Genomic DNA, 23,592 nt, shown 5'->3' with positions numbered 1-23,592 from the left:
ACGAGGAGTATATAGTTAAATTACAAACTTCTGAAAGCAAAAAGTGCTGGTGTTAAATGGACGAAATTTTGGAAATGTACTAATTTTCAATTAATAAAACCGGTAACGCTGTTTACAAATGATCATAGTCATAAATACTTAAAAATATCAAATAACTAAAATAAAAAAACCAACTGTAGTTGACTTTCAAAAATCCGGACTAATGTGGCGAATGCACAAATCAAAAACTATGTCAATTTTGTTGAAACACGGAGCGCCAAAGACACAAAATATGTGTCATTTATGCAATGTGGATTACTCGCGTTAATTTTTTTTCCGACATTTTTTTTTTCAAAAGAAACATTGTATTTTTATTCCCAGCTATCTGTCCGTATTTCTGAGAGTCTACTGTATCACAGAACGGCTCCAATAAGCACATAATAATTCCGGTGGGGTGGGGGGGGGGGTAACATTAAATGTTAGGAAATACCACACTAAATGTTTACCACGCTGAGTTTTCAACATTAAATGTAAATAAAGGCATCATTAAATATTTCACAAAATGTAATGAAAATATGGTACAGTTATTGCATGAACAAAGCAATATCAATCATTTGTGTGATGTTAAGTTTTCAAAGATCAGAGATTTCACAGAGTGGGGTTGAATAGCATTAAAAATTCGTCAAACAGATTTCATAAAACCTAATAGTTCCACTTACTTTCATTTTGACTAGTCCTCTCTCCTGCGTGATATATCCCCCGATTTTATCTAGGTACTCTTTACACTGAGGGCTGATGTGAATCTTTAAAGCTGAAAAAGAATTAAAGTTACTTTTGCTTCTAAAAACAAAACTTTTGTAAAAAAACTCATTAAATTTGCAAATCAAGTTTAAAAGCTTTAACAAGTTTTAGTTCAGAAAAAATTAAAAGCTTTGGTAAAAGTGATAGCTGTTTTTCTTGTTTTTGTTTACATTCACCATGACTGCCAAAGATGATTGAAAAATTTCTAAGGACTTTTTTTGAGAGGATATTGTATCGACAAAAGAACGATACTAAAACCCTAGCTTAGGTAATGATACAGAGTTTAAAAGACAAGAGCTTCAATGAATTATCTTTGAGTAATCCTTTGGAAAATATGTACGTAATATATATGTAAAAAATATATATGTAATATATATGTAATTGCAGCTATTTCTTTAGCACGGGTGACAGCAGTCCCCCCCCCCTCAAAAAAAATGTTTTATGTCCACATCAAGTTCGCACAATTTTTAGAGACTCTTATTTTTCTGTTGCAACGAAGGTTTAAATCAAAAGACAAATGTAAAATACAAATGTTTTTCATGTAAAATTTGCTCTAGAACAAGAGTTACCAAAGTGGGTACCGCCGCACCTTGGAGTGTCGCAGGGAGAGGCGAGGGGTGCTGCAAAAAATTTTACGTGGTTTCATACGTTTTACTTCAGTAAAAATAATAAAAAATGCGAATGTCCGTTTCTGTATATTAAGAGCTTTAAAGAGCCTTCCTGCAATAAGCACCTAATAATTCGGTACCCTGTACCTAAATACTCACTTTTTTTTCCACAAAATTATACAAATGCAAGCATAATGCGTATCTATGCATATCTATATCATACACAGTAGCGTAACAAGGGGTTGGCTGGAGTGGCTCTCGCCTGGTCCGCAGCAGCTAGTGGGCGGCATTTCGACTGATTTTATTTAAAAAAAAATATAATAACTTTTTTTAAAAAAATGATCATATAAGTAGAAAAATGCTTTTATAAATAAAAATGAAATAAGTCTCACAAGAAAAGAGCTAGTGGGGAAAATACATTGCTATATAAACGGAACTGAAAAATGTTTATTCCCATTTGGTTCAAGAACGTATATTATTTATATTTATTAACGAATTGCAAATATTATTGGTTTTATTGAGTTTTCGTGAAATGGTGGGGGGATAACTAAAATTTTAGGGGATCGGAGATTTATCAATATGCCGAATGAAATCCCAATTTTACCAAATGATAAAATTCGAGTATGCGCACACATATACATACATAACATCTATTGCAAAGGAAAATTGAGCATCATTGAAAACAATTTAAAAATAGAAAATAAGAGTCTTAAGCTAATAATATTGTCTCATAACTTGTCGAATCAATTAGTCAAATTTTCCCCCAAAAAATGTTTTTTGGAGGTCTCAGTGACCTTGGGTGACTTCCCATCGGCACGACGCCGTGTGTGGAGGGGGGGGGAGGGGCGCAATTTCTTATGTTCGCCAGTGGCGCCAGACTCCCTAGGTACGCTACTGATCATACAATCATACACACCATAATTAGAGGTTCCGTGAGAAAATTCCAACTCTTCAAAGGGTACTACGACTTGGAAAGGTTTGGGAACGCCTGCTGTAGACTCAAATGTAACCGCCTCCTCCCAGCAATATTGAGTTCCATTTCCGTAGAAATTTTATAGATTAAATGTAATTTAAAATATATTGGTTGAAATTTTCAGAATTTAAGTATTTCTGTTTTTTAACTCTTATTAAATCTCTTTTGGGAGTCTTCATTCAGATAGTGTCCCCCGGGACGTACCCTTGTCCTTACTCCGTAGTGAGAGAAAAGCTACTTCCAATTATTTTTCAACAGAATGCAAGATATACTTTGATAATCTATACATTTAATCAAAGAATATCTTAGTTGTTATCATACGGCGCATTAACATGGCTCCCAGTTTCTATAAGATAATCTCAATTACCAGAGGATGCACGGATGTAGTGGCTTAATTGTCATAAATTAGATGAGCATACATGGTGCGATCAAAAAGTAATGAGCCTTACATTATACTGACGCATGCTCATCCTGCAGCTCGCTCCGCTTTACAGCAACGGTGGTGGGGGTTGTTGGCTTTACAGCGCAACACAGGTCAGTTGCCTCCCAGTTTTCGGAGCATACCATCGGCCTTAACAGTAACCCCTATACGGCGATTCGTGACACGGCGATATGGAAAGTTCGTTAGAGCAACGCAAAGACATCAAATTATGCTTCCGGTTTCCTTCCTAAACGTTCACAATGCTTCAACAGGCGCTTGGGACTGAGTATCTGTCCTATTCACATGTAGAAAAATCACGCGAGGCCTTTCGAGAGGCCAGGAAGTGGCGACTGACGAAACCATGTCTGGACGCCCGTTCTCGACCCGTACTGACGTAAATTTGCAACGAGTGTATGAAGTTTTGAACGCTGACTGGTGTTTGAGTGTCTACCAAGTAGCAAAAGCCCTGGACTTACCGGAAACAACGGTACAACGCATTGCTAAGGAGAAGTTGCACATGCGAAATGTCTGCGCGAAACTTGTGCCGAGAGTTCTGACTGAAGAAAGTCCGAGTCAACGCTCCCGTGTTGCCCTAGCCTTTCTACAATTCCGGCTTGTGGCCTCTTGACTTCTTCTTGTTTCCACTATTAAAATCAGAGCTGAAAAGGAAACGTTTCGACTCCATCGAGGACATCCAAGCACATGTCAAGGCAGCTCTTGCAGATACCTCGAAATAGAACTTAAATTATGCCTTTGAATCCTGGAAAAGCCACCTACAGAAGTACGTTGTTGCAGGAGGTACCTATTTTTAAGACTATTAGGTAGTTGTAACGATCAGCTCAATAAATCTGTCTTTTTAAACGAAGGCTCATTACTTTTGGATCGCACCATGTATCTACCCAGTTTTCTTGCAGGTACCAATACTAATGTTGTGGAAAAGTGAAGCACAGTATCTGCAGAAATCAGTTGCTACGATAGTTGAAGAAACGCGTTTTGGATTCTCCACTAACAATAGTGAAATGTTGGAATTTGACGTTTCTTCCGTACTTTGTTTTCAGAGGAAACAAATAAGCAAGCTTGTACGATAAAGCTAAAGTACAATGGATGAAAAAGTGCAAAAAAATGGGAAATCATAGAGAAAAATTGGCATTCAACTGTATTTAACCATTTTTCACGTTTGATTATTAAGAGACATACCTTCACCGTTGGATTCCATCCTTGAAGCAGTGTTCACAGTATCGCCAAATAAGCAATACCTGGGCATCGTTAACCCAACAACACCTGCACATACTGGACCTATGGAAAGAAAAACAAAAAAATGTGGAATATATAAAAGATCGACATCGTGCAAAAATTGTAAAATTTTAGGAGCCAAAAAAGAATTAATGAGATATAGATCGGTCTAAACTGCTTTCACAGGTACAATATTTAAGCTAAAAGAAAATTCACTGTTTCTTATTTTAGAAAATACCATTAAAAGTATTATTTAAAGTTATCAGTTTCCAATCTTCCCCTCACCTAACAGATCGCGTTACTTTCAACATCACGCAGCTTTCTCACTTCAACAATCAGTTCTCGTTGAACATGGTATGACAAAAAACTAGAGAACTTCATGGAACTTACCGGTGTGTATTCCGATGCGAAGTTTTAGCGTCTGTTGAGGCTTATGCCGGACGCGGAAACTCCGGACGGACTCCAGCAGTTCCAAGGCCATGGAAGCGATTTCGGCCGCATGCTGTTCATCGTTTCGGATCGGAAGGCCGCTGACCACCATGTACGCGTCCCCGATGGTCTCCACTTTGTATACGTCGTAGTGGTTGAGGATAGCGTCGAAGCACGTGTATAGGTCGTTCAGAAACGTCACAACCTGCAAGTAAGGAGTTTGTTTCAAGATTTATGCACAACCTCTGACGATATAGTTCAGTGAATGAAGTCAGAACGGGCGAACTGGCATGACAAAACGAATCTTTTAAACTTCATCCCGAAAAAAGACTTCTTGCAAAATTTCCAAGATCATAGCAGATCTCAGCGAAGCATAGTTGAAGGAGGTGACTATTTCTATGGACAGTAAAGTCCTTAATATTTCATCTACTTTAATGTAACAGGATTTTCCATCGACCTTTATTGTCACAGGTTGTAAAACAAACAATGCTTTTTCTGTGACAATTAATTTTTTCATTAGTGGTTTTATAGTAAGTGAATCTTAAAGAACTATTGGAAAATACTTCAGGAGATTATATAAGAGATCGATTGAGCATAAAGGGCTCATTAAATTAGATTTTGTCCGATTCAATAGAATTCTGCCTTCTACAGTAGCATAGCAAGAAATTTTAGTCCTTCTGGTTAGGGCAGAAGAAATTTCTGGCTGCGTGACCGGTTGATACAATTTATCGCATACGATTCGATCGAATTCTTTTTGAGTTGAATGATACCTAGTCAACACAGATATCCCAATCTACCTGCAATTATTCTCAACTTATTGGTGGTAGACTGAAAAATGTCTAAACCTTAAAACAGTTTTCACTTCTGAAGCTACTAAAATCCTCTGCACAGAAACTAATCACACTCGAAAAGAATGATAAATTTGTATTATATAACATCAGTATCATTGGAATATCATGATTTAATGGACTCGTACAAGCGCTGACAAATACACCAACATGCTCTACTTGCTACAGCCACTGCTTCTCGATCCACTGTGTTGTGACGAGAATTCTACAGCTTAGGTGTGAAGCAGGCATCATTCCTATGATAGCTCTTTTTAGCATTTTCTGTAACTTTGTGCATTTTGCAATTTCTGGAAATCAAACATATTTCTGGAGCATTCTAATTTCTGTACCTCAGAAGCAGAGGGACGTAAGTCCAAAAATTGCGATTTTCCGTTTATTAGTGCATTGTATGTCGAAACCTATTCAGCATGGAACCATGTGAACGTAATTCTTAACAAAAAATCCTTTTCAATTTTTTACCAGGATTAAAAGAGCACTCGTCCCATTTTTTGCATGCGGCAGAAAAAAAAAATATTTTATCTCTCCTGTAAAATTATCATAATGTGACTTACGTCCTTCCGGATCTAAGGTGCAGATTTCCGGATCTAAGGTGCAGATTTGTTTTCTGCGTTTGCATTATCTTTAGAAATAAGGGTTTTTTGAAGTGAAAGCTTCTTTAATGAGCGAGTTTTGATAGGAGAAAAACTTATGGGTTCGCATGCACGAAAACCTCAACATGATCAGGACGTATTGCACTAGACTAGCAACGCATAGAATATTATGTATTTTTGATTTTTTGGATGGGTGAAATCTTGTGATTTCGTTTCACTGACATACTGTAATAGCGGTAAGTAAAGTTATGTTGACCACTTGAAAAAAATACTTTGTGCACACTGTGCATTGTTTTAATTGTGATTATCGTTATTTGAATTGATTGATTGCAGAATCACTGTTCAATACAATAGTGACTCACAAAAAGAATTGGTGAAATATTTGACGATGTACAATGACGATGTACGGTATTAAGTGGAAACTTCGATATCGGCTTTGCAGATAGCAAAAATCATTAGTGGTTGATTTTTGATATAACCAAAAGTCGCATGGGGTGAGATCAGGCGAGCGAGGAGGCCAAGCTGTTGGGAAACAGCGGCTGATCACACGTGCATCAGTGAAAGTTACCCGTAACACCTGTTGAACACCCAGAATAATATTGGGAGGTGCACCATCCTGCATAAATATCGTGTCCTGGAGGTGGCCACGTTGTTGCACTTCAGGAATCACAAACGTTGTCAATGTGTCCTGATATCGTCTTCCTGTGACAGAGCAGGTTTCAAATCCTCTTGGAGTCACCTCTTCAAAAAAATAAGGCCCAATGATGAATGTTGCAGTGAAACCGCACCATACCGTAACCTTTGCAGGGTGCAAGGGCACTTGATGAATTGCTCGCGGGTTTTCACTTGCCCAAATGCGGCAGTTGTGCGCATTCACTTGACCATTCAGGTGAAAATGGGCCTCATCCGTCCAAAGGATATTCCACGGCCAAGCAGCATCGACTTCCATTCTGGCAAGGAACTGCAGCGCAAATAATTCCTGAACCACAGGGTCCCCGTCCGACAGCTGATGAAGACTGGATTTTGTAAAGAAAATGGAGTAGGATTCGACGCATCACACGCCAGACGGTCGTATAGGGCATATCCACAGCAACTGAAACACGTGGCACACTGACAACACCATGTGGCGATTGTCTAGTGGTATCCACGACCGCCAAAGCAACGTCTTCTACCCGTGCAGGATTCACAGTATGGCGTCCTCTACCAGGCAAAATTCCCAGTTGTCCAGATCTTTCGAACTTCCTCATCATCTCTCTTAAAGCGCGTGGTGACATCGGTCCTCGGCGCATGTTCTTCAGCCGACGGAATGCGCTTAAAGCAGCACATGAGTTCTCGTCATTCTGGTAAAAAAGTTTGACCAATAGAGCTTTGTCTTTCAAAGTCGCCATTGTGTACCAGCGAGGTTGAAAATAACTGCCTGTGCAGCGCCTGTCTTCCACCTTCCACTTTTGTAGGGCTCATCTTTTGCATACGTTGCGCAGAAGCTTTATTTCTGCAAATCACGTTGTTGAAATATGCAAATTTCCCCAATTACTTGTGTTACAGCGCCATCTATCGGCAACTTTTAGTACTATTTTTTTTTTAAATAAATCACGAGCGCATGATGTGAAGTGTCTGTTTCCAAAATTTCATCACATTATGACCCATAGAACATTCAGCACAGTCCTCTGAGTTGGGGAACTTTAATTTGGACAACTCTGTATTAGGTTTGACTATGTGTAGAAAATTAAGTAAATTGTTGAACTTAGCAATGAAGTTCCGTAAAATTTATATAAATACTAATACAAGGTATATATTGAAATATTGATGTTTTGTAATGAGCTAGTACAGCTCATCATATGTTTGAGTAATAAAAAGAACCCAGTTAGTTCATTATTTTGAGTTTTCACTTCTGTCGGCAGTCTTTATTACTGCCTTTGTTGTTTTTTACTTTTTATTTTTACATAGACATTGTTCAGTTTACCACCAATAACTTGAAAAGAACCGGAGATACTACAGAGTATCTGTTTTTGATTTGTAATCAACGTGAGCTCTCATATTATCTCCTTAAGTATTTACCAAGAGTTTTGAAATGTCTTGTATATAGTGTGAAATCTTCGAACATAAAAATTTAAATATTTCTTCTTTAATTTTTTCGAACTCTTTCGGAATACATATTAAAAAATCAACGCCTCCCTAAATCTAACAAATAACAATCAAGACTAATTTTGATCATTTTACTTTTTAATACCACCATTTTTGGGTACATTTTTAGAAAACTAACTAATAACTATATTAATATAAGAAAATTTATGTTATAACTGCATATTACGTATGTTTCGTTAAACTAAAAAGTTTTTGTATTTGATTAAAATACCAGAGTAGAAGTTTGATTGAAGAAAAAATGAATAATTAAAGAAGTTAAACTGCCTTAGTTTTGTTTATTCAACAAAATACATTCTAGTTCAATACTAAAAATATTAGTAAGCTTTGCCTACACATTTGAACACAGCAAAAGAAAATAAAATAATAAGGCTTTAAAATTTTGAAAATATTTTTTAAAAACCTCTTTTTCTGACTAAGAGCCAACCTATTACATTTATAAACAAAATCTTAACAATTTGAGATTGAAGTGAATAACAAATTTCGCGCAGCAAAGTAACAGTAGAAAATAACATTTTTATGCACAAATTAACAACAAATTGGTGTTGATTCATGAACGAAGAACAACATAAATGGCTAAAGCAAACAATAGCAAACAATTCAAAGTTTAGCAATTACATTTAAAATTTTGCTTAGTTACAGAATGTTTGTATTTGATTTAAATATTTGAATTTGAAAGAATATCAGCAGAAACTTTATTAATAAAAAAAGAGAATAAAAGCAATTAAAATGTCATTGTTCTGTTTATTCTACAAAGCGTATTCTACACTGTTAATTTGAGGCCGATATTTCGTTTCTCCCCATACCTTAACTATTCTACCAGATTGGTCACAATGAAATAAAACGAATACTTCCAAAACTTCAGCAGAAGGAAAAGGAAAAAAAAAATCTATATTCAAACAATATCAATACATTCGATAATGAGATATATTTTTCAAGAACATGATTCCTATGGGACAAAAATAGAAACACACTTTTTTCCCTTGTTGCACTAACGAGAAATGTTATAAGGTAAAAGCGCCCTCTGGCCTTTGAGGGATCCAGTTGTCATGACAACATAGGCCTCAAATAGTACGGAGGATTAGCCGACAAGGAGGAAGTTAAAACATTTTCCCCAATTATTCCCCGTTAGGGAATTCCGCTCTCTACGATTTCGCCTCAGCAATTAACGACGCCCGGTATCCCCGAAGAGTTTACATTGATGCGTTAAACGGTGGATTTCTTTTTCTTTCCCCAAAGCAGGTTCCCAAGTACTCGTTATCCGACTTAAAGTGGCTGAATTAAATGTGCGGCAATTTAAAATTTAGTGGTATATTTTATGGGGTTTCTAGATTTCTTTAGAACGACAATTTAGTGGACATTTCCGCTTCGGAAGTTGGCTAGGGGAATGTTTGTTCACTTCACATGTTAATCGACTAAAAGAAAAATATTACAACTTAACAATAGTTATTTTTAATATAAAGTGGTCGGCCAAAATATTGCAACTAGAAAAAAATACTTTGTGTTTTTCTATTGACACATGTTTTCATTGAACATAGAGTATAAAAGTCAGTCTCAAATAAAGCAACAAAAGAAAAACAAGTTTGGAGAAAAAAAAGGGGTCTTAGTAGTTTTTACATGTGGTTAAACTCAAAAGGAGGTTTAGTTATGCTGCTGTTTCATTTAGTTGGTTAAATGCTGGTCTGGCATCAAAAATATTCTTGGAAAGCTAAAAAAAAAATAATGAAATAATAATTTGCTAAATAAAATTTTAAAAAATAAATCAAGTGGTCAACTTACAAAGGGTATTTTACAATACTCCAAACCAAATTTGGTGTTCATTAGTGGTCAAGATAGACAGGTGGTCAAGATAGAGAGGTGGTCAAGTTACAGAGGTTTTCCTTCATTATATAAGATAGGACTAATTCCGTTCCTAACAAAAGCGGTCAACATAGACAGGTGGTCAACTTACAAAGGGTATTTTACAATACTCCAAACCAAATTTGGTGTTCATTAGTGGTCAAGATAGACAGGTGGTCAAGATAGAGAGGTGGTCAAGTTACAGAGGTTTTCCTTCATTATATAAGATAGGACTAATTCCGTTCCTAACAAAAGCGGTCAACATAGACAGGTGGTCAACTTACAAAGGTGGTCAACTTTACAGGTTTTACTGTATTTTAAAAATAAATGTCGGATATATATCGTGATATATATCATGATATATATTTCGACTGATAAAAATAGGCGAACCCTGGTTATTGCTAATAAATGGGGATAAACTATAACGGGCGCAATAAACACTTTGATTTTTCATCTCCCTTCGTGTTTCAGGCGACACCCAAGAATTCCACAGAAACACTAAGCGGTAACTGATTATCTGGATTATCTTTGCATTTGTATATTCATTCGATTGAATTAAAGACAGGTTTTGCATTTGTTTATCGAAAATCTAACTATAGTTTTCCGTATTAGTAGTTTTTTCAATCAAAAACTTCAACATTTTTCACTTGGAATCGCTTTTTATACTGTCTTGAATATTGCATAGCTTGAATGTGTGCAGCTGAAACAGTTGGCAAGTCAAATTGTCAGAATACCTCGTTTCAAAGCTTTTAGAAGTGAAATTCTAACTGTAAACGTATTTTTGTGCACGTTTTTCTACAAATCTCCTCATCACTGTTTTCTCATCACTGAACCCACTGAGGTCTTGGGTTCGATTCCCACCGATTTCCTGGGTGTTATTTCTTTTTTTTTCTGTTGTAAATCTTTCCTGTGCTTGTACAGAGGTAAAGCGCTTTGTTCGCGGCCCTCTGTGCATGTGAAGCTAAAGCCTACAAACATAGCTTAAATAGAGACACGTCCGCCATTTTATGGTTAAACGCCAAATTCTTTCTATGTCTGCTATGGTGAATTAGGTGTTTTGCTTCTTAAAAAGGGTTTCTTATTAACTCCACATTAATTCACAATAAAGAAACCCCACAACCAAAAAGCAAAACAAGCCGTTTCAGACAAAGACATAGCAGACATAGGAAGAAAGCGACGCATAGCCCCAAAATGTCGAACGTGTCATTACTTAAGCTACGATTTAGGGCCTTATGGGAATCTAGTTAGCTTCAGGTATAAACTAAATAATTTGGAAAAAGTATCTTAATACAAAAAAACAGCCTAAAAAAACCATTGGTTTGCCAAAAAAAGACAATTAAATATATTTTTGACACGTTCGATTACTGCTAAAAAAGGAGGTGCACACAAGTCCTACATACAAAATGTTAACCTACTACGACAAACCGTTTTAGAATAACGCAAATACATTCATCCATACGCACATACATAGATGTACGGCAAGACCTGTCAGAATAAGTTCGGGGATTGCCAACTTGGATCATTTGATGGTATACTACCCATTCGTACGTACATAAATATAAATACAGTCGAGCCCGCTTAATGGAATAGGCTGTTTGCCTGGAAAAATTATTCTAATAAGCGGGATATTCCATTATACGGGATAAAAATAGCACACATCAACGGTGTAGTGCATGGGAATTTTATTACATTAAGCGGGATATTCTATTATCCGATATTCCATTAAGCGGGCTCGACTGTACGAACACAAAGCACTAAACAAACTGGTCAAATTTGATTCACGGGTCATGAAAATGGTAAATGTAAATGGAAGCTGAAATTGATATGGGATTTTTTTAAAGAATAAATTACAATCTTCGTTTTGTACGAGAAAATAATAACAAAATAATATTAATAACATTTTATTCTTCAAATATCTAAAAGAAATGTAATCGCTCGCACACCGTTTTGTTCCATGCTTTGCTGGAAAGTTCCAGAATATTCCTTTCATAATTCCTTTGAGAGAACGAAAGTTATTTTCCCCTTCTCTCTCACACAGAAATCCCTCACGGTCTGCTAACCTAATTAGTGTCCTTTTGGGTGAAGGAGCAATATCAGCGGCTCAAGATTCTATGTCACATGCACTCTTGACATGTCTACAGAAAGAACTCAACAGGTGTTAAGCAGATGCTTGCCGAGGGCATGGAGATACGCGTTTGTTTGACACTAGTGTCTGAGCAGATTACTTTCCCAGGTTCCCCTCTTTTGCTGGAAGACAGCGTTATTTTGAAAGAAAAGAAAATTATTTTCTTGGGTAACGTGTTTGTGCGTGTGTGTGTATGCTGTGTGTGTGTATATATATATATATATATATATAGAGTGCTCGACATTGAAAATGCAACACGAAGAAGGAGTGTTCAGAAATTTATGCAAATTTTAGAGTAGACGTACATCACTGAGTTATGTAAATGATGTGAAATGCGCAGCTCTCCGACGCACGTGAAGTAAGATATAAGGGAAGGAACTTGCAGAATGGGCAATATTCGTGTCGTTATTTCGGATTGGAGAATTATCGAAGAAATTTTGTTTTTGTCTTGGAGGATACGTGTAACACGAGAGAATGCCAGGCCGCCGTCAACGAAGGCACTTCCAGCAGCTAGACGATTTTCCGAGGGGTATGGTGATCGGACTGAGAAGGGGAGGTCGGTCCGTGCGTCAAATCGCAGCTGATACCTACATGGATGCGAGCACGGTGCAGTGGCTGTGCCGAAGATGGTTGGAACAACAAAATGTGGCAAGATTGAGGGGTGCAGGGGCAGCCAGAGTGACGTCAGAACGCGTGGATCGACGCATCCACCGACAAGCTGTAGCAGACCCACAAGTCACTTGTTTCTCGATTCTGCAGCAGGTGCAAGATACCCTGAATGTTCCCGTGTCAACCAGAACCATTTTCCGTCGTTTGGTCGCACGTGGTCTTCAATTACAGCGTCCGCTAAGAAGACTGCCATTGACCTCAAAACATAGACAGCAACGTTTAGTGTGGTGCCGGATTAGAGCGACGTGGATGACAGAATGGCGAAATATCGTGTTCTCAGATGAATCCCGCTTCTGTTTATCCAGTGATAGTCGCCACATACGTGTGTGGCTTCGACGTGTAGACAGATCTAATCCGGCAGTAACTGTGGAACGTCCCACCGCACGACAACGTGGCATAATGGTTTGGGGCGCAATTGCGTACAATTCCATATCACCTCTAGTTCGTATTCAGGGCACTATAACGGCCCAACGATACTTGGATAATGTGCTGCGGCCGGTGGCAATCCCTTACCTTCAAGGGCTACCTAATGCGATTTTTCAGCAGGATAACGCACGACCACACAGTGCTCACATCTACGAACATGCTCTCCAAGACACACAGATGCTTCCCTGGCCACCATACTCTCCTGACCTGTCACCAATCGAACATGTGTGGGATAAGATTGGACGCCGGTTGCAGACTCTATCCCTGCCTCGTTCAGAAGACGAACTGTGGCAAATGGTTGAAAAGGAATGGGGAGCCATCCCTCTGGACACCATCCACACCCTTATTGATTCTATGCCTAGACGTGTTTCTTCGTGTATCGCTGTCCGCGGTGGTCCTACATCCTACTGAGCCGAAGCCTTTCTCGCTCTGTATTCTGCCTATCATTTTGAAATTAAGATCATTTATTATTCCTTGATGTCTCTGTCTTTTTTTCAAATTTCATCACTTTCTGACCACTACTTCTTTGGTGTTGCATTTTCAATGTCGAGCAGTGTATATATGCATATAGGCATATAGACATGGGCGCAGTCAGAGGAGGGCAGGGTGAGGCGGTTGCCTCTCTCTAGAAGATAACTTCAGACTCTCACGCTCTTTCCAAATATCACCAAAGATAATTTTAAATTGCAATTTTAGAATTTCGATTTCGAAAAATTTCCGAGGAGAGCAACGCACCCGCTTTTTCTGCCCTCGTCTGAGCAAAAAAAAAAAAGATGACTATAAGCAATGACTTCAAGCAATTTCCGAAGTCCCGATTACGCCAATGCATATAGGGTAAATGGCTAGTTATGAGCGGGCACCCAACCAGTATTTAGCAATTTTGACCGTCGCACTCAGCCGTGCGGGGGCCCCGCTACGTGGACCCCCCGGACGGTGGAACCTAAGGCTTACTGCTAAGTGGTAGGGTGTGTGCGGAGAAAAGTATTTAGCAATTGTGTCTTGTCAATATCAAGTTTGTAATCTATATTCCAAAAGCACCATCAGTGATTCTCAAAATAGCAACTTTTAAGAACATAATTACCACAATTTTTCCAAACGTAAGTTTCTAACTATAGTGCCACATGGCAGAGCTGTAACCAGAAAATAATTTCGGGGAGGGTTTGAAAACTTTCATGCGGAGCTTGGCGCTATTTGTGCTAATCTTCAACACGTCGGGTTATCTATTATGAAAGCGTTTTATGCAATTAATATGCATATAAAAGATATTTGAGTTTTGGAACAATCTTTTTTTTTTTTTTTGAAAATTTTAAACATAAGCGAACATTTAAATGTCAAACCGAAATTTTCGGGGGGGGGGGGGGGGGTTGAACCCTAAGAACCCTGATATTTGATTGTTATTTGATTGATTTGTTAACTGATAAAAACTTTCCTATCATTGTTAAGTAAGGTAAGCAGATCATAAAATTCATGGTTATGCAAAATAAACAAATCTAACCTGCATGGGAGTACTTGAAGCGGACATCTCAGTGAACCCAACAATATCACTAAAGTAGATGGTCACTGCATCAAATGACTCAGGAATCACTGCTTCTCCACGCATTAGCTGATTGGCCACTGATCTAGAACGAAAAAAACGAAACATTATTTTAGTACATTTAAAGTGATTTCATACTTGAAACAACAAGCTTTGGCAAGCACTTAGCGATAAATTTTTCCGAGAGAGAAGAAAAAAAGGGACTTTTTACAGAAATTCAAATTTTTCCTACCTTTTAATTAGCTTTTTTTTCAGCTCGTAAGTAAAAAATGCAGTTCAAACCCGATTTAGTTTTAAAGTTTTGTTGGTAAACGAGCTGATATGTGCATCACATGACTTCCTTTTACTCCAATTTAATGTCATTTCCAATTTTAATGTGATTCAATAGTCTACTCTCTAAATATCACCAACAGTGGCCAAATTGAAACAGATTTAAAGAAAAAAAATCGCCAAATTGGTCGCCAAGTTGGCGAGAAAACTCGGTGACCAAAAGACTGGCAATATATCGCCAAGTGTCCTCCAAATCATAACACCACTTGAGTTTACATCAAAATTAAGAATGATTTCCCTCCAAAAAGGGGAAAAGGACCCATTTAAAAGCACCCAAATGCAACCAAAAGGGGAGGTTAACAACTAGACCCCACTAGGAGTCTACCTACCAAATTTCAACTTTCTAAGACATTCCATTTTTGAGTTATGCGACATACATTCGCACATCCGCACTACATACATACATACAGACGTCATGAGAAAATTCGTTGTAAATCACTCGGGAATCATCATTATGGACATTTCGCGTTTCTATACGTTCTTAGGCACTTATCCACGTGTGGTCACGTGTGGTCGAGTGGGAAAAAAACTCAATATTCATTTGGGGGTGAGTAAAATGTAAATTAAGGTCGATTTTTGAGTGAAATTTTTTTTTGCGAATACAATACTTTTTAGCAAAGGAAAGTAAAAATGGCGTACTTTTCTAACAATCTTAATTCTTTAAAATAGTTCGAGATACCCAAGGACTGAACTAATGAAGATATATTGTTCAACGTGCTCTACAGCTTAAGTTTGAACTTGCGAAAAAATTACATAGAGAAGTTTAAATTTCCACTTATAGTTCTCCTTCAAATGAGATGTTGAAGGAATAAATTATATTTGGTCAACCGGCTTTGTAAAATGATGTACTTGTAAATAATTCTCTTTCTTTAAGTAACTCCACTACATATGATGACATTTTCATCGAACTTGAACTTGATGATAGATCAAAAATTTTCAAATGTTTTGAGCTAATTTGAATTTTTAGATATTATATGCGATAAATACGGCGTAAGTTCTCATGCCTCTAAGATGATTAAGTTTTCAAAAAGTCTTTCAGATTTTTACAGAATTAGAAACGATGTGTCTGAAATTAGGGTTTTTTTTTTTTTTCCAATTTTAAAGTATTAATCAAATGTGTGTGATTTATTTTTTGTAGAAGTGACTCATTAAAAGTTAAGCAAAGCAAAAGTCGAAAATATGCTAAAAAGAGCTTATGCTCGTCATTAGCTCTTTCAGTACGATAGATTATAGCAAATAATCACATTTAGATAACTTTCGAATAAAAACCCACAAACACGCACCAAAAAAAAAAAGGAGAAGAAGAAAGATAATTCTTTACATGTTATAAAAACATTTCTGTTGAGAATTTTGCTTTTGACGAATATGTTTGTACTTAAATGAAAAAATATATTATTTTATTTTATCTTGCTTAATAATTCAAGACTTTTCTTTGGACATGGTGTAATAACATAAATTTTGAAGAAATATTCATTTGTAAAAATCGTGCGTTAAATATTAGGTAATGTCTCAAAATATTTTATTGGTATGAGAAGGTAAAGACTAAAAATCAGTTCAATGAAAGGCTATTAAAGATACACTGAAAATAAACAAATAACCATTCTTAAAGTTTCAATTACGTTTCTTTAAGCATAAGTTAAAACATCTTCTGTTTTTTTTTTTTTTTTTTTTTTTTTTTTTTTTTCCATCAAAGTTGAAACACCATTATGTAAATCAAACACTGAGATTCAAAAAACTCGAAAATCCAACCACTTTTGTCGCACCATATTTTCGACGATGCGGTTTAAAAAATAAATACCTACTTATCAGTTGTATTTTAGAAAGTATAAAAATTTAGTTAAAATTATATAATTTTCCTTTAAGATTAAAAAAATATTTCAATTTTTAAAAATAAATTAAAGATTTGCAGGAAGAGCTAGTTTGGCACGACACATATGATAAGTTGTTTAAAATTTAATATCAAATGAATGGATTAGTCTTTTTTTTTTTTTTTTTTTTGGAGCAATCACGATTGCTTATTGTTCTCATTTGACTGTTTTGAATTCCTATCATTTTATTCTCCCGCCAAAACCCTCTGCCAGCACCACCGTCGCGTCGGCCGGCACGATGCTGCTCCTCTTGCGAAAACCGTCTCCAGGTTGCGTCCATATCCTACACACACACACACACATACACACACCTCATGCCTGCGCACAGACACAAATACACACTCCTACACACACACACATACACACACTTATGCCTGCGCACAGACACAAACACACTCCTACACACACACACACTCATGCCTGCACGCAGACACAAACACATATGCCTACATACACACAAACACGAACGCCTACACACACACGCGTACACACACACAGCACTGCATACACAACACGCACACACACATGCATACATACACACACACACCCGCACCCACACACACACACGCTCGTGATTGCGAAAAACATAATTTGAATTCAAGATGCCAAAAATTCAAATTATTATTTTTTTTTTTGTTTATTCTTTTGCGGGATGGTGTAAAACGTAATGGAGAAAAGAAAGTAAAGCAGTTTGTAGGTTTTAAATAACTGCCAGGTCTTTCTAGCGGCTGAATTGGCCGATGTTTGAATTGGCAAACTTATAAGGCTTTCAGTGCGATAAAAGTTTTGTTGATACATTAAAAAGACTCTAAAAAAGGCTGTTTTTTATAGGTTTTAGTGAAGAAAAGTGAAATATACATTCATTTACTTTTTTCGAAAACGCTTTTGGGCGTTGAATTACCAATTGTGGTTGCAGTTCGGGACAGAATGGCGAATATTAGCCTCCTTTTTACTAGGACATATCAGACATTAAAGATCGCAATGTGGCGCAAGTGTCGTAGATCCTCTCCCCCTCCCCTTCTCTCTCCTGATCACGAGTAATGATGGTAATTCAAACATTGCTACAGTTTCACATAATTTTTATAGCATTCTTGGAGATTTAATAAAGAAAATGGTCATACGGGGTACTCATTATTCGGACTGTCTAACTAAAGTGATCTTTTCAACGCATTTTATCATTCCTATAAAAAGAAGGGGCACTTTGTCAAGATTAGAAATTCTCCCCCCCCCCCAAAAAAAATTAAAGACAAAAAAAAAAAAAATGCATAAGACATTTATATTTTGAAATTATATTTTATGAAAGTGGAAGACATAATTTTATGTAAAAGCAACTTATGAAGTTCAAAATTTAAAAAAAAAAGAGAGTGAAAACCAATATTTTAAAACGAGAAACGAGGATAAAAGATTACATTCGAAAAAATGAGAACTACGAATACATTAGAATGAAATAACCAAAGGCTAGATGCATTTGGAGTCGAAAGTGGAATGATGCAACAAAATCGTAACAGCAGAATAACCCTTTTTGCATTTTGATATTTTATTTCCCCGCATCGGAAGATTTAGTCGCGCATTCCAACAGGTTCTTCTAACGATGGGTTCCCATTCGAAACACGACTTCGGGACTTGATCAATGAGGGCGGGAACAAAAATAGCATCGTTGCTATGGCAACGTACTTTTGCTGTACCCAGGTGTGCGTGTCTGGGGAGTGGGGTTTTGCACCTTCTCCAAAAGTGAAGAAAGGGTCCATGAGAGTAAATTCATGAAAATACTCGAAAATAAGAAACCGAATTGGAGTAAATTAGAATATTTCATAGCGAATGACGAAGAGAAAACTGTATTCCATGTCATTTGATTCATACGCTGTAAATACAACTTTAAAGAGGAACTATTTTGGACTTTCCAAACACCAAAAGGAAATTTAAAATCTAAATTTGGAAAGAAGAACTTAGCTGAATAATACCGAAGTTGCAGCAAAATTTGCTACGTAAGTATTCAAATTACACATTTATCACAGCCATCTCCTACTTTTTTACATATGAGGCAGTGAGAAGCAAAGGATGTAAGTGGACATTTTCAAGTTTTGAGTAAAATGCGTTTAAAGATAACATCCTAGGTAGGCTTTCATTTGGTTATTTTTTTAAATCATGCTGTGTAACAGAAACTATCAGGGCCGCATATAAACAACCTTTACTCAGTTACAGACATTATAATAGTATTGGGACTCTTGATTGGTCAGTCGACGCAAATGTGTTAGTCATATTTTTCCCCATCCAACGTAATGAAAAAATTTCGTTCCTCGGAAGTTACAAATTCAAGTTTGAATATTTTAAATTCTCGCACTCTCTTTTCATAATGTCTAGAAGACATGTTTTGTTTCGAAATGAAAAAAATAATTAGATCGTGCAAAACAAGCTATACAGAAAACGGATGATGTTTTCACACGGTAGCCAATAAGCAGTCTCCAAACTTATACATGGTCTCTAGCAGAGTAAAGGTTGTATATATGCACCAGGGCTACTTGTAACATCTCTTGCCCCAAGACAGATGAGAGGTTCACCTGCCATGCGTACTCCAAATGTTGAATTTTGCCACTTACATCTCTTTGCTTCTCACTGCCTCATATGTCGATCCTAGTAAAAGTTCGGGCTTATTTAAAATTCGTTACTTGGTGTAAATACAGCAGTACTAGAATTCATTATAAATCATAATATATCAGTTGGGTTTACTTCGAATAAATTTAATCGAAGCAGTTAATGACACGTAGCACCTGCGCAGAAAAAACAACGTTTGGATTTAATTTATTTTAGGGTATTCATTGAACATTCAAAAATATTCAACGGCAGAAATTCAAAGCTTTTTATTAAAAAAACCACCAATATTTAGAAAAGAAAGACCTAGAATATCGAGATATATTATGTATATGAGATGTTTTTACTTATTTAGTAATTTTATTTTATTTATTTATTTATTTTTCGAGTCAAAATGGATCAGTAAAATTGAAGCGCTTCATTTTTAAGTCCATTGATTCTGAAGAATACGATTTTAGATTACTTAGCATCAGATAGCTAAAACAAATCATTCTAAAATATTCTATCAATTCTAAAATATGTGGCCGTTCTTAAGAATGTTTTCCTTCAGAAGTCACTATCCCTACAAATAAAATTAATCTTAATGTGAGGTTTTTTTATATTTAAATTAAAAGTTTAAAAAAAAAGCATTTAAATAGGCAGTTATAAAGATGTCCATCAGTGTCATCCATAATTAATTTCCAGTAATTGTCCAACAAACTCCTCTCATTTTAAGAGTGATTTTTATTTACTTATTTATTTATTTATTTGAAATCTTTTAATTTTTAATACAAATGTAAAGTGACTTGAAACTGTTGCTACGATTTTTTATAATTCGATTTTTTTTTTTCACGTCTTTAGTGAAATCAGAAAAAATATGTAACAGAATCTGAAAAATAGTAGGAAAAATTTAAATCATTTTAAAATAGGGCATTAAAAATTTTACAAAATAAATTTAAAATAGTATCAGGAAACCTAAAAATTATATTTGCATCTCAATGCGCATAAAAAACTGAAAAAAAAAAACCTCAGATGTATTTTTTTTTAGATTATCTTTTCCAAATATTAGCATAAACCGGCAACAAGATAGTTTTCAGCTGAAATTTGTTCTGTGAAGTTGTAATAACAATTTCTCGTGCGAAATTAAGTAAATTAATAAAGATTCGTCTTCCATTAGTCTAAGAAAGAAATTGAAACACGAGGAAATTACTTTTTCGCAACTGCTTATATACTTCGTAAATTTCTTATGAAAGAAACTATTGACAGCTCTTAAGTAGAGAAATTTATTTCAAACATCTATGATGGTAATTCCGGGAAAAGTCAAAACTTTGAAATTACTTACTATTATCTCTATTTGCTCGTTTACTTTAAACTCTTCCTCGAAAATGAGGTTTGCATTATAAGTTAGCTGGTACAATAAGCTTTCTCGGAAACATTGAATGGGGTCGTTTCCAAAATTTTAAAAGTATTTTCTTCTGAAAGAGCATGCTTAAAAATGTAGGATCTGACCATTTTTAAAACAATTTGTTCAAGTTTAATATTTTTTTAAAAAACTACTTAAATCGGTGCGCTTTCGTTTGTTTACGTTTCTGTTGTGTGACATCACAAATGCTGAAATGCCATTTAGTGTTGCCATTCACGAAGAAAAATATTTAATTCGCATCTTTACTCACGTGTATCGGCAACGATATGGTTGATAGCAAGCGTAGAGCGCAATTTTAATTCGTTTCTTGATTATCATTACTTGGAAACGCAGTATAAAGATGCGCCAAAAAGCATCATTTGTGACGTCATCTATACCACGCCTTGTTTGAAAAATCGGATATATTAAAAAATAACTGTTGAGAAAATGAAAGAATTTTCTGGGTCCATGTTATTTTTATTTTATTTTATTTATTTATTTATTTTTATTTTTATTTTTTTTTTGCTTATTCTATCAATTTCAGTGACTAAATGTTCTACTTTTGACTAAAGGAAACAATGATACTTAGGTAATCGGATAAATGCTACTTAGGTAATCGGAATTTTAAAAGAAAGTCGTTATTACATTAGCTATTTCTTTAGTATCAGAACCTTAAAAGCATAGATTATGAAAAAAAAAAAAAAAAGAGTTCTCAAACAAGAAGTAGTTGGAATTTCAATGTCATCATCATCACGTTTCGGATTTGTTCATAGTGTATTTTAGTCAGATTATCTGACTAGTATTAGTCTGTTTAAGATTACGCATAAAGAAAACAAAAGAAATTTTGTAGGATAAATTCAAAAAAAAAAAAAAAAAAAGTGAAGAGAAAATAAGTAGAGTGAATTTTTGCTTCCACTTAATGACAGCCCAGCTGTGTCGCGTTAGGAATCTCTCTACCACGCGTATTGCTGAACCGTTAAAAATATTAGCAACGTTTCTGATAAACGAACTGCAATGCGAAGTTTTGAAACTTTTCTTTCGGAATAGCCGGACTGGTGTCTTTTCTCTCTTAAAGTATCGATAACCGTTAAGTCTTCCCAAATCCAATCCCTTAGGCGAATTCCCAAGTCGTTCCTTATTTAGTCTCGGAATGTCCCATTTCAGAACCCCCTTAGGCACATAAACAAAATGTTTTGTCTTGACTTTCATTTTTCCCCCTCAATGATTAGAATTTCAAAACTTGTTCTTTAGATTACCTAAATCAATCATAAGAATTAATAATATAAAACATTTGTTTTAAAAATACTGGAAATATGTTTATACCATTTTGAATTAAACTGTACGTACAGCAGCTAAATTTTCCAGCGATCAATGTAAAAATTCCAATTTACAATAAATACAACGGTAAATACATATTTACTTTCGAAATCTGAGACATTGAGATAAAATCACGCAGCGCATGCGCTTTTTAACAACATAGATAAAACAACAAGCTCTCTCTAGAGCTGGTGAAAAATTTGGGGAAATGTATTTTTTAGGAAAATTGAAACTGGAAAAATTGTACAATTTTAATGTCAGTAAATCTGGAATCGAGAGTCTGACAGGCCTGATTTATTTTAACTTTTCATTCTAATGTTCCTTTATATGTTGTGTTTGTTTTCATTTAAGTGTTAGTTTCACAAAAAAAAAAAGATATTTAAAAACACCGAGATTTAAGAATTGTGTACAAGAAAGTTGATAAATGTCATGAATTGTATGAATTTACTTTTTTAATTTTTAATGCTTTTAATCTACCTAGTGCTGTAGTTGAAACAAAATGTATTTGGGCGAACCCAACTCGGGTTTTGAAGGTACTAACAAGGATAAAAATAATTAAAAATCAATTTACAACATATTTTCGGAATTTAAAGTAGTAAAAAAAGAAAAATTTTGGGAGACGGTACCCTCTCCCCCGTCCTCAACTACAGCACTGAACCTATCCCACAAAGTAAAAATTTTACTGCTAAAGAAGAGTCATTGTCTTGACTTTATTCTAGCCTACATTGTTGAACGCAAGCCAGGCACATATTGAAACTATTTACCTTCACTAAAAAACGGGGTAATATTTTTAGAGTCCAGTTTTAAATAATTGTAACAGGGACGCTTTCCAAGTCTCAAGAAGTCATTAAGACATGTAAACAAAGCTTTCTGGCAGCCAAAGTAAGACCTTGAACATAATAGTAGAAGGGAAATTGTAGTATGTTATGGTTTTCGGATATATTTTGCTTGGAACACACGCAGAGCTACTGAACAAATACAATGTGCTCATCATTAACAAAATAAAAATGGAAAAAATGTTCTCGTTTTAGAATATAGAAAAGAAATGTTCCTGGTAAATCGGGAGGGATCTTTAAATGTTCTTTCAACTCATTCTCAACTTCTCCCTCCTTTCTGTAAAATGTTCTTGGATTTTGGCATATTGGATTTTATTTACTTTTATTTATTTAATTTTTTTTGAAAAGTCAGCAAGACTTTTTTTTTTGTTTTATAATATTTGAATGTGTGAGTTACAATTTTATGAAATACCATCAAAGATTTGTGTACACGCATTTTTAAAGCAAATTCAATAATGTATAAATATATATATATATATATCAATCGCTGGGTACATTAATGGAACCTCTAAAAAAATTTAAAAAAAAAAAGGATATTTTAAAGGAAAATCAATCTTTTAAGTTGCACTACTTTGACTTGTTTTTTCACAAATATTACAATTCACAAAAGTTTTGGAATGTTACGATCATTGGTTGGTTTTTCTACTCTCCAAC

At 35.5% G+C, this 23,592-nt stretch overlaps 1 protein-coding gene across 1 annotated transcript in view; it reads right to left on the bottom strand.

The window, feature by feature from the left end:
- The window catches only part of LOC129220206 (receptor-type guanylate cyclase Gyc76C-like), a 317,828-nt gene that overhangs the window by 2,038 nt on the left and 292,198 nt on the right, over nucleotides 1–23,592 (bottom strand). Inside the window, exons 18-21 of the mRNA XM_054854570.1 lie at nucleotides 14,579–14,702; nucleotides 4,406–4,649; nucleotides 3,980–4,078; nucleotides 699–790 (exon numbers count right to left, since the gene is read on the bottom strand). Of these exons, the coding sequence (XP_054710545.1) occupies nucleotides 699–790; nucleotides 3,980–4,078; nucleotides 4,406–4,649; nucleotides 14,579–14,702 (559 nt within the window). The remainder of the gene's footprint in view (nucleotides 1–698; nucleotides 791–3,979; nucleotides 4,079–4,405; nucleotides 4,650–14,578; nucleotides 14,703–23,592) is intronic.

Source organism: Uloborus diversus, chromosome 4 (genome assembly GCF_026930045.1).
Source record: "Uloborus diversus isolate 005 chromosome 4, Udiv.v.3.1, whole genome shotgun sequence".
Classification (NCBI taxonomy): Eukaryota; Metazoa; Arthropoda; class Arachnida; order Araneae; family Uloboridae; genus Uloborus; species Uloborus diversus.
This window is presented reverse-complemented; position numbering and strand designations above follow the sequence as displayed.